The sequence below is a fragment of the Lepidochelys kempii genome, chromosome 8, assembly GCF_965140265.1.
Source record: "Lepidochelys kempii isolate rLepKem1 chromosome 8, rLepKem1.hap2, whole genome shotgun sequence".
In the NCBI taxonomy this organism is placed as follows: Eukaryota; Metazoa; Chordata; order Testudines; family Cheloniidae; genus Lepidochelys; species Lepidochelys kempii.
This window is the reverse complement of record NC_133263.1, coordinates 102,208,806-102,221,208: the sequence shown is the minus strand read 5'-3', so window position 1 is coordinate 102,221,208 and position 12,403 is coordinate 102,208,806. Positions and strand designations below refer to the sequence as shown.

The window sequence follows — 12,403 nt, the reverse complement described above, 5'->3', positions numbered from 1 at the left end:
AAGATGTGGGCACACCATGGATTTATACAGAGGCAATATGATATTTTCTGTCTTATTATCTATCCTTTTGCTAATGATTCCCAACATTCTGTTTGCTTTTTTGACTGCCACTGCACATTGAATGAATGTTTTCAGAGAACTTTAAAATCCAATCTTTAAAAAAGGGAAGAAGGAGGATCCTGGGAACTACAGGCCAGTCAGCCTCACCTCAGTCCCCGGAAAAATCATGGAGCAGGTCCTCAAAGAATCAATCCTGAAGCACTTACATGAGACGAAAGTGATCAGGAACAGTCAGCATGGATTCACCAAGGGAAGGTCATGCCTGACTAATCTAATCGCCTTCTATGATGAGATTACTGGTTCTGTGGATGAAGGGAAAGCAGTGGATGTATTGTTTCTTGACTTTAGCAAAGCTTTTGACACGGTCTCCCACAGTATTCTTGTCAGCAAGTTAAAGAAGTATGGGCTGGATGAATGCACTATAAGGGGGGTAGAAAGTTGGCTAGATTGTCGGGCTCAACGGGTAGTGATCAATGGCTCCATGTCTAGTTGGCAGCCGGTGTCAAGTGGAGTGCCCCAGGGGTCGGTCCTGGGGCCGGTTTTGTTTAATATCTTCATAAATGATCTGGAGGATGGTGTGGATTGCACTCTCAGCAAATTTGCGGATGATACTAAACTGGGAGGAGTGGTAGATACGCTGGAGGGCAGGAATAGGATACAGAGGGACCTAGACAAATTGGAGGATTGGGCCAAAAGAAATCTGATGAGGTTCAATAAGGATAAGTGCAGGGTCCTGCACTTAGGACGGAAGAACCCAATGCACAGCTACAGACTAGGGACTGAATGGCTAGGCAGCAGTTCTGCGGAAAAGGACCTAGGGGTGACAGTGGACAAGAAGCTGGATATGAGTCAGCAGTGTGCCCTTGTTGCCAAGAAGGCCAATGGCATTTTGGGATGTATAAGTAGGGGCATAGCCAGCAGATCGAGGGAGGTGATCGTCCCCCTCTATTCGACATTGGTGAGGCCTCATCTGGAGTACTGTGTCCAGTTTTGGGCCCCACACTACAAGAAGGATGTGGAGAAATTGGAGAGAGTCCAGCGAAGGGCAACAAAAATGATTAGGGGTCTGGAACACATGACTTATGAGGAGAGGCTGAGGGAACTGGGATTGTTTAGTCTGCAGAAGAAAAGAATGAGGGGGGATTTGATAGCTGCTTTCAACTACCTGAGAGGTGGTTCCAGAGAGGATGGTTCTAGACTATTCTCAGTGGTAGAAGAGGACAGGACAAGGAGTAATGGTCTCAAGTTGCAGTGGGGGAGGTTTAGGTTGGATATTAGGAAAAACTTTTTCACTAGGAGGGTGGTGAAACACTGGAATGCGTTACTTAGGGAGGTGGTAGAATCTCCTTCCTTAGAAGTTTTTAAGGTCAGGCTTGACAAAAGCCCTGGCTGGGATGATTTAATTGGGGATTGGTCCTGCTTTGAGCAGGGGGTTGGACTAGATGACCTCCTGAGGTCCCTTCCAACCCTGATATTCTATGATTCTATGAACTACCCACAGTGACTCCAAGATCTCTTTCTTGAGTGATAACAGCTAATTTAGACGCATCATTTTGTATGTATAGTTGGGATTATGTTTTCCCATGTGTCTGATTTTATATTTATCAACATTGAATTTCATCTATCATTTTGTTGCCCAGTCACCCAGTTTTGTGAGATCCCTTTGTAATTCTTCACAGTCTGCTTTGGACTTAACCATCTTGAATACTTTTGTATCATCTGCAAATGTTGCCACCTCACCATTTACCTCTTTTTCCAGATCATTTTTGAATATGTTGAATAGGAATGGTCCCAGTACAGACCCCTGGGGGAAGCCACTATTTACCTCTGTCCGTTCTGAAAACTGACCATTTATTCCTACCCTTTGCTTCCCGTCTTTTAACCAGGTTCTGATCCAGGAGAGGACCTTCCTTCTTATCCCATGACAGCTTACTTTGCTTAAGAGCCTTTGATGAGGGACCTTGTCAAAGGCTTTCTGAAAATCTAAGTACATTAGATCTCCTCGATCACTCTTGTCCACATGCTTGTTGACCCCCCTCAAAGAATTCTAGTAGATTGGTGAGGCATGATTTCCCTTTACAAAAACCATGTTGACTTTTCTCCAACAAATTATGTTAATCTTTGTGTCTGACAATTTTGTTCTTTACTATAGTTTCAACCAGTTTGCCCGGTATTGAAGTCAGGCTTACCGGCCTGTAATTGCCTGGATCACCTCTGCAGCCCTTTCTAAAAATTGGCATCATATTAGCTATCCTCCAGTCATTTGGTACAGAAGCTGATTTAAATGATAGGTGACATGTCACAGTTAGTAGTTCTGCAATTTCACATTTGAGTTCCTTCAGAACTCTTGGGTGAACACCATCTGGTCTTGGTGACTTATTACTGTTTAGTTTATCAATTTGCTCCTCTAATGACACCTCAATCTGGGACGGTTCCTCAGATTTGTTACCTAAAGAGATTGGCTCAGGTTTGGGACTCTCCCTCACATCCTCAGCCGAGAAGACCGATGCAAACATTTCATTTAGTTTCTCCGCAATGGCTTTACTGTCCTTGAGTGCTCCATGGTTTCCATGTAAAGTGCTGCATGGAGGAAACCATTTGCAGCACACTACAACTTTTATTCATTCTACAAAACTCAGGAACTCTGCTACATATTCTTGAGCAGCATCTATTGGCACTTCATCTATTTACTAGCTACTTACATTTCTACAGACATCTCTCTTTTATAGAGCACTCCTGTAACAGTAAGGGGGAGAACTCATGGAGAAGAGGCTGTAGAGGGTGCCTTTCCTCCCATCGGGAGTTACTACTGCTGCATCTAGTGTCCAGAAGGCTGGGAGCGCAACAAACTCCCCTGCCAGGCATTCTGCTACTCCCACTTCAGATTCCCCTGACTGGTGAGTCCTTACCTCATCAGTTAAGGACAAGGGGGAGCACTGGTGAGCAGTCTCCCCATGCTGAGGAGAGAAGAAGGGGATCTCTTTTGCTGCTTTCACCAGAAAAATGAGAGACAAAGCTGGAAGTGTAGGCTGGGAGAAGCTGTGAAAGAACTTGAAATCTAAATACGCTGTCGTAGTATAATCAAGACATTTGACTTACATTGGAGACAGGGGATAGAGAGAAATAATTCTGGCCTCTCCACTATATATCAGGTACAAATACAGATCTCATTTATATTTTGACTTTAAACCCTTCCACTCCCTGCTCCTCCAAAACTAGCTTTGCTAATATTTGATTAACAGAACACTGTGTAGTCCTCCCTTTCCCATATTTCACAAGTAGATTTTAAATTTTAACCACCCAGAAGGTAAATGCAAACGTGACTGATCCCCTTGGGCCAACAGGGGGGGTTGAACTGGGAACCTTCAGAGTCAAAAGCATGTACTGTAAACAGTCAAGATAAAGGATTAACCCACAAAGTTAGAAGATGTAGCACAGTCATTGTACCAATCAGCCACCTGAGGGGGTCAACAACCTACTCTCCCGTGGTGTTAGGTATATCGACTGCTCTGTGTAAGCTCGAAAACTCATCTCTCTCACTGTGGAAGTTGGTCCAATGAAAGTTATTACCTCATCCACCTTGTTGCTTTAGCATCTAGCAAGGCATTTCTGTCCCATCTCATTTCCCGTCTCCTTCCTGCATTAGGATAAATGGGAACATCTGATCACTCAGGAGAAGTCGGTGGAGCTCTTTGGACATGTCAGCTTGATGACTCTAGACAGCATCTTGAAATGTGCCTTTAGTCACGAGAGCAACTGCCAGATCGACAAGTCAGTACACGGGGAAGACCTGGGCAAAAATTTTTGGATAAATAATTTGTTTGCCAAAGACAGCAGTTTTGGTCGACTCAAAACTATTTGCGAATATGACACAAATAGTCACAAAACTGCTGGAGGGGGTGGTGTGGTGCTGTTGCGATAACCCTCCTCCCACACCCTTTATAACCTTTAGCCCAGCAGTTCAGATATTCTGAGACTCTGGTTTGAATCCGCCTCTAGAAAATTGACTTTTTTGATTCACTGGAAAGTTTTGGATTCAGTTCAACCGAAACTGAATATTTTATTTTATTTTTTAGAACTGCCTTCAAACCAAAAAGTCAGTTCTTCTCCCAGCTCTAACTGGGAGCTTTATGCAATGTTATCCGGATAGACCGCTGCCACGAACTCACTGTTTAGGGATAGGATATTGCAACTTAAGGATTCATGGTGACTATGTTACATCTCTACCACAGGCAGAAAAGTTATATACTTTGCTAAATGCCATTTAAATCCTTCTACATACTTTTCTTTCAGGGAGAATTCCTACATCAAATCTGTCTGTGAAATCACCTTTCAGATAAATTACAGGATCTGGTACCTCCCATATCAGATTGATTTCATCTATTGGCTCAGTCGTGATGGACGTCGATTCCAGAAGGCCTGTGACATGGTGCATCTCCAAACAGGTATTTCTCAATGTTCTTGTCACTGTCTTTCTCTGAAACTTGCGGAGAAGGGCAAAAAGCTCTTTAGAGAAAATCTAACTCCCGCTGAAACCAATGAGAAGCGATCAGTTGACTTCAACAGGCGCCAGATTGGTGCTTTGGTCTCCATGACTCTCAGTATAGCAACAAAGTCTTCTGTTGATCTATAGACATTGTATAGATGTGCAAGCTTCCCACATATTGCACTGCCAAGGTGCCTCACTCCTCTTCTGGGGAGTCCACCTTTAGAGGTGTGAGGGAGGTGCACTCTTCATGGACCCTTGGCTTCTTTGATAAGTCTGCCATCAAAGGTGTTATGTGAGTTGGACACCTGATTGCACCTTCCAGTCATTACCTATCGGGGCTGGATTTGAGCTGACCTTCCCCTAAATTTGAATTATGCAAACTCAAATTTAGTGAGAAATAACTGTGGAGCCAACTGGGTAATGGAATGAGAGCGATCCCATTCCCTCCCACATAGATATAAGAAAGCACCGAGTAGAGTCCTTCTAACAGGCCTCTGCTTCTGCCCTGCATCCTATGGCACCCATACAGAGTGAATCCTATCATCATCAACATGGAGGATGATGGGGCCAGAAAACCTCACATGTTGAGATGGCCCTTCACTCTGTTGGTAGAATTAGCAAAGCAATCCAGAGTCTTGAAATATATATTTTTATTGTCCTTTTTCTGAAACAGATAAAGTGATAAAGGAGAGGAAGAAATCCCTCAAGGATGAGCGAGAACTTGAAAAGATCCAGAAGAAGAGACACCTGGACTTCCTGGATATTCTTCTGTGTGCCAAGGTAGGTACAGAAGAACCTTGGTTATTTCTCATATCTTGTGAATAAGTGTGTGTAAGTCTGTTAGACAAAAAAATTCTCACATTGATTTTTCCACTTTGTAGCAACCTAGCTGGGTTGGGCTAAAAGTGAATCTTCTCCAGCATCAGTTAATTTCTGGAGCAAGTTCTTTAAGGACTCCACATCCTTCAACTTCCTTTGTTTATAGGTATTGTGACAAAGTTCCTCCTCTGCCTTGTCCTGCGCTTATTCTCACCTCAGAGGTTCACGGCAGCCCTCAGTTTGGCCACTTTCATGGCTCAAATCTGCCGTTCACTCAGTTAGCCTCATCACTGGCCAGCATGGGGAAAGGAAGAAGAACAATCCCCACAGTCTTTGCTGATCCACCGAGTGGATCGGGGAACAGGACAGAGACCTTCCCTTCTGGTGGAATCCACAGTCCAGTTCAACTCCTCCGGTATCAAGTAGGGAGTTGGGGGGATGGAGGGATGGGGGGAACCCGGGCCCACCCTCTACTTCGGGTTCCAGCCCAGGGCCCTGTGGAATGCAGCTATCTACACTGACTCCTGTAACAGCTGTGTGACAGCTACAACTCCCTGGGCTACTTCCCCATGGCCTCCTCCCAACACCTTCTTTATTCTCACCACAGGACCTTCCTCCTGATGTCTGATAATGCTTGTACTTCTCAGTCTTCCAGTAGTACGCCTTCTCACTCTCAGCTTCTTGCACCTCTTGCTCCCAGCTCCTCGCATGCACCACAAACTGAAGTGAGCTCCTTTTTAAACCCAGGTGCCCTGATTAGCCTGCCTTAATTGATTCTAGCAGCTTCTTGATTGGCTGCAGGTGTTCTAATCAGCCTGTCTGCCTTAATTGTTTCCAGAAAGTTCCTGATTGTTCTGGAACCTTTCCTGTTACCTTACCCAGGGAAAAGGGACCTACTTAACCTGGGGCTAATATATCTGCCTTCTATCACTCTCCTGTAGCCATCTGGCCCGACTCTGTCACAGTATCTACAGCTTCAAATTCACATATTTTAGCATAGTCCAAGAATTCCCTATTCTTCAATGGTGGTCCCTTGTCCTATTCCTGATGATAAACTGCATGATGCTTGTATCACATTGTCATATACTTTCTGCTTTTGCCAGATCATCCAGTTGTATGTCATCAACAAGAACATGCATAATTGACACCTTTCCTTGATTACCAGGTGATATCTGGGCATGAATTATTTCAAAAGTGACTCTGCTCCAACTTCTTTCTTGTATATGGCATTTTGGGGTGTATAAGTAGGGGCATTGCCAGCAGATCGAGGGACGTGATCGTTCCCCTCTATCTGACATTGGTGAGGCCTCATCTGGAGTACTGTGTCCAGTTTTGGGCCCCACACTACAAGAAGGATGTGGAGAAATTGGAGAGAGTCCAGTGAAGGGCAACAAAAATGATAAGGGGACTGGAACACATGACTTATGAGGAGAGGCTGAGGGAACTGGGATTGTTTAGTCTACGGAAGAGAAGAATGAGGGGGGATTTGATAGCTGCTTTTAACTACCTGAAAGGTGGATCCAAAGAGGATGGATCTAGACTATTCTCAGTGATAGCAGATGACAGGACAAGGAGTAATGGTCTCAAGTTGCAGTGGGGAAGGTTTAGGTTGGATATTAGGAAAAGCTTTTTCACTAGGAGGGTGGTGAAACACTGGAATGCGTTACCTAGGGAGGTGGTGGAATCCCCTTCCTTAGAAGTTTTTAAGGTCAGGCTTGACAAAGCCCTGGCTGGGATGATTTAGTTGGGATTGGTCCTGCTCTGGGCAAGGGGTTGGACTAGATGGCCTCCAGAGGTCCCTTCCAACTCTGTTATTCTATGATTCTATTCTATGAAATATGCCCTCTTGCTCAAGGTTGCCTTGGACAGTGCAACCTCATTAGTAAGTTTGCCACTTCTTCATAGGAAAGTAGACATGCACTGGCCTTTGGAATCTGAGCAGAGATTCCCCCAAGCACTTCAACCCAAACTGTTTTAGATAAAATATAATAAAACAGGTTTATTAACTACAGAAAGATCGATTTAAAGTGATTAGAAGTAGCAGGCACAGAGATCAAAGTTGTTTGCTAAAATCCAGATTGATCTATTCCTGCCAACTTTCATTGCCACAGAATAGCCATTTGACAGGCCAGTCAGCGTTGATGACACCCGACTAGAGGCGTTAGCTTATTCTTGTCTTTGAGAACCAGTTTACCCACTCCCCAGAGGTGCCTGGTAAACGCACTGTAGTCATAATTTCAGTTTGTGTTCATAACTCTTAATCCGCATTTTGTACATACATTAAACAAGAAGATTGATCAGTGTGTTAGTTTTTAAATAATACCTCACAAGGCATACTTTGCACAAAGATTATTTCAATAACGTGGAGAGTGTGAATACAGTGGTGCTTCTGGTAACACGGATCTCACTGCACTTTAGAGCAGTCATTGAGACCTATGTCTCGATAGTGATGTAGCTCCCAATCCTTCCTTAGAAGCATCTTCAGCTTTTTCAGTGGGTAAAAGAATTACATCCACAGTGCTGATATCAACGTTACAAATCCTTGATCTCTCATGCTTTGGCGTCCATGCTCATTTTGTATCTTACTGAAGAAATTCTCTCAGGTGAATAGCTCAAGCTGCAAGTTGTGTATGAACCCACATTGCTTCCCTTCACAAAAAGAGGAGACCAGGATGCACTGTGGGAGTTGTCTTTCTGACGATTTGTCAAGGGGTCAGCGGGGTACAAGGTGTCACTTTGCTTAAAGGGCAGTAGAGGTCACTGGTGGGATCCTAAGAGGTGCTTCCTCTGGTGGGAATAAGTAGTGAGAGTCCAATGAGTCGCTCTCTCTAGCAATGGCTTTGTCTAGGGGCAAGCGTCCACAAAGCTGCTTTAGCTAGGGGCAGTACCGCCCGGTGGCTAGAGTACGAGTAGCTTCTTTACTAGTGACAATGCCACCCAATGGTGAGAGTCCAAGTCGGCCTCTTTTCCTAGTACACAATGGCTAGAGTCCCAGTGCTCAGCTTCAGTGGTTTGCAGTCCTGGCAGCTTCTTGGCAGGAGCCTGCTGCACACATCTGCTCTCCTCCTTAGCCAGCCCTGACTGAGCTGAGCCGTTCCCTTTTATATGCTCCCTCCATGAAAGCATGCCCAGCAAGGGTGAAGGGATGTGGCTTGTTTGGCCCAAAGCAGTTTGTTAACCCTTGCATCACCAGTCTTGTGTTGATACACCCCATCACAGGATCCTGGCCCACAGAGGAGAATGGGGACAAGAGGAGCCAATTACAACTCCCATGAGGCACGCAATGCCTATTCTCAGCCAAAATCTTTTAGTTTAGAGTTTGATGAAAACTCCTAATTTCCCATAATTTTTCTGGATGAAAACAAATAGACAATTTCCAACAGAAAAAGAAAAAAAAAAAAAACCAGACCAGCTCTACTGGCCACCCCAGTCTGTGCACTAGTCTCGGAGTGAACCACATTGCATGCCCAATGGGGGAGAGACCTGAGATAACAGAGAGACTTCTGGAGCTCAGGGGTCGAAAGGAAGAGAGAAGAGACCATTTTTAACCCCACTGTTACTCTGCATTTGGCATCGCCATTGGTGGGGGGAGTGGTATGTCTGCTTAATGTTTGCCAAGGGCAGCATTAGGTGCCATGTGGTACAGCAGAAGCAAAGTATATCTGGGCTAATACATTCCCTTGACCAATATCCCTGTCTAATTAGGATGAAAAGGGAGCAGGATTATCTGACGAAGACATACGTGCTGAGGTGGACACTTTCATGTTTGGGGGTCATGATACCACAGCCAGTGGGATCTCTTGGACCTTATACTGCCTGGCCATGTACCCAGAGCACCAGCAGAAATGCAGAGAAGAGATACGGGAGCTTCTGGGAGACCGGGAGACCATTCAGTGGTGAGCGTTCACATCTTATTCCATGATATTTCCTCTCAAGATTATGTCTGGTGAACTAAGATATTCTTGAGTGTTGGAAACCAAGAAATCCCTGAAACTCAGGGCATCAGGCAGTGTGGTATGTTGCGCTGATATTTAGTTGGAGTCTGATCCAAAGCCCAGTGGTAGTCAGAGGGAGTCTTTACAATGATTCCAATGGTCTTTGGGTCAGAGTTTTGAACAGGATTTTCATTGTCTTTAACATGGATGCTTGCAAGAACATTTCATGTTTTGCATGGTAACTGGAGACTGTCAAATAGTTGAGGGGTCAGCTAGCTCTGAATTACTTATATATTTAAACATCCAACTCCCCACATTAAACATAAATAGACACTAACTTTGTGGGACCCACAGGTTTAAAAATGGTTCCCGCTCTTGTTCTCCACTGTCTGGCTCTTCAGGGGCATTCAGTTCACCAGTGCTAATCTCCAGCTGGGCCTGACATTACTGATGAGACTGACATAAACAACTGAGATAATGGTGCCATATGTGACTTTCAGATCCTTTGAAAATAAGCGGACGCTACCCCGGATATCTGTGTTGCAAAGTTGTCAGGAAAATCTACCAGCATGCGTGCAAAATTTTACCTCCTGCCATCCAGCCCTCTAATCTACATAATTAAGTAGCCCTCGTCACTGTAATATGTATGAGAACCTTGGATGATAATGAGAAAATTAAACAATATTTTACTTGTCCATCAAAAACTGTTGTGGTCAAAGGCAAGCTGAATTTTGTAACGCTGTTTTAATTAGGGTCACTCTCAGATTAAATCACTTGGACTGAGCTGGGAGTAGATTTCAATCATGTTCTGTGATTATTCAAATGGTTTAATGAGTTCTCATGGGCCTCCTTGCATTCTGTCCCTTTGGCTCGCTGAAAATGTTGAAGTGATTAGGTATTATTGGCATGGATTTTTGTGGGAAGCAAATTTCAAATCCACGTGCATGAATATTTGTAGGAACCAAATTGAAATGTTCCAAGACAAAGGTTGCTGATGGTAATGCTTGTACCCTCATTCATCCAGGCAACTTTGTATAACCTATCTGACTAATCACAACTAAGCCACATGACTTAAATTTCGAGTAGAAAATGCCAGAACCTTTCAGCAAACTGTCTGCAACCAGGCAGGACCCACAGAGTAAAAACATAATATTCCATGAGCAGAAAAATAGGAGGCTGAATATTTTCCACTGAATGCATCCGATGAAGTGAGCTGTAGCTCACAAAAGCTTATGCTCAAATAAATTGGTTAGTCTTTAAGGTGCCACAAGTCCTCCTTTTCTTTTTGCGAATACAGACTAACACGACTGCTACTCTGAAACCTGAATACACTGGGTCATTTTTCACTGTGGCTTCTTTACTCACCCCAAATGCTTATCTATACAGCTTTGTACACTCTTTAAGGCAGTGGTCGCCAAACTTTCTACACACTTTTTGAATTTAAGTGCAACCCAGGATCTACCCCGCCCCTTCCCCAAAGCCTTGCTCACTCCATCCCTCACCACCACCATGCTATCGCTCTCCCTCACCCTCACTCACTTTAACTGGGCTGCAGCAGGGGTTTGGGGTTTGGGAGGGGGTGCAGGCTCTGGGCTGGGGCTGAGGGGTTCAGAGTGTGGGAGGGAGCTCTGGGCTGAGCCAGGGGCATAGGGTTGGGGTGTAGGGGTGGTGAGGAGTGCAAGCTCTGGGAGGGAGTTTGGGAGCAGGAGGGGGCTCCAGTCTGGGGCAGAAGGAGGTATAGGGTGCTGGCTCTTGGAGAGGGCTCAGGGCTGGGGAAGGGGCTTGGGATGCAGGATGGGGTTTGGGGTGCAGGAGGGGGTATGGGGTGCTGGCTCCAAGAGGGGACTCAGGGCTGGGGGTTGGGGTGCAGCCTCCCACCGGGGGGCACTTACCTCGGGCGGCTCCCGGTCAGCAGCTCAGCGGGGCTAAGGCAAGCTCCCTGCCTGCCCTGGCCCCACACCACTCCCAGAAGGGGCCAACGTGCTGCTGCAGCCCCTGGGGGGTGGGCACATGGCTCCGCGCGCTGCCCCTCTCTGCAGGCACTGCCCCCACAGCTCCCATTGGCCAGAGTTCCCCATTCCCGGCCAATGGGAGCTGCAGGGGCGGTGCTTGCAGGGAGGAGACCACTGCCTCCCCCGCCACTCGGGGCCACGGGGGGGGGCTGGCCACTTCCAGTAGTGGCGTCGAGCCGGGGCAGGCAGGAAGCCTGCCTTAGCGGCAGTCCCTCTGCACCTCCGGACTTTTAGCAGCCAGAGATGGCGATCGACTGGGAGAGTCTCCAGGATTGACCAGTTGATCGCAATCGACCAGTTAGTGACTACTGCTTTAGGGAAAGGTCCTTATCTCACTACTCATTTGCAAAGCACTTGACTTGACACATGCTCGGAGCTGCGTAAATAATCATAAAAATGAATGACAGCTTTTGTTGGCTGTGTAGCCACTGAGCCTTTCCCACCCAAACCCTCTGGCCTTTCAGAAACTGGGGAGGGTGCCAAGGAAGGCAGGTAGAGAGCATGCAGAGAGGCCCGGATTTTAAATGTAGGTCAACTGCTTTATGCTTCAGGAGGAAACTATGTGCCCAATCCTGAAAACCCTTGTGACTAAGCCAGCAGAGCAAGCAGGCTGGCATGCTCCGGTACACCGTACCAGCAAGCTATTTATAGCCAGTATGGAGTACCGGAAAGACACAGCAGCAGCCCGGATGGAGGAGAGGGCTGGGGGGCAGGGCTGGGGGTTCTGCTCCTTTCCCTGTGGCCCTTCCAAGCAGGGAAAGTAGCAGAACTCCCAGCCCCGCCCCCGCCCTTCCACGGATCAGACACACTGGACTCATTGGAAAAGCAGACGAGTTACAGATCTAACAAACAAACCAAACAAGCTCAGGGGATATGACCCCATGAGCCGAATAGCTGAGCAACTGCCATTCTTATATACTGAGGTGGCCAAACTTACTGACCCTCCAAGCCGCACACCATAGTCTGCAGAAGTTCAAGAGCTTCACGACATCCTCCCTTTTTGCTGATTTTCATCACATGGGAGAAAATTTAACTGTATTTTACAGGCTTAAAAAATAGAATCAAAGGAGCGAAGTTGTCAGTGTAAA

At 46.1% G+C, this 12,403-nt stretch overlaps 1 protein-coding gene across 8 annotated transcripts in view; it reads left to right on the top strand.

Moving 5' to 3' along the window:
- Positions 1-12,403, top strand: part of LOC140916319 (cytochrome P450 4B1-like) — a 59,358-nt gene that overhangs the window by 20,186 nt on the left and 26,769 nt on the right. For all 8 annotated transcript variants that reach the window (XR_012160497.1, XR_012160498.1, XM_073357803.1 and 5 more), the window contains exons 5-8: positions 3,707-3,831; positions 4,354-4,505; positions 5,223-5,329; positions 9,074-9,264. Coding sequence is in view for 6 of the 8 variants with exons in the window: in XM_073357803.1 (XP_073213904.1) it covers positions 3,707-3,831; positions 4,354-4,505; positions 5,223-5,329; positions 9,074-9,264 (575 nt within the window). In the remaining 2 variants the exon portion in view is untranslated. The remainder of the gene's footprint in view (positions 1-3,706; positions 3,832-4,353; positions 4,506-5,222; positions 5,330-9,073; positions 9,265-12,403) is intronic.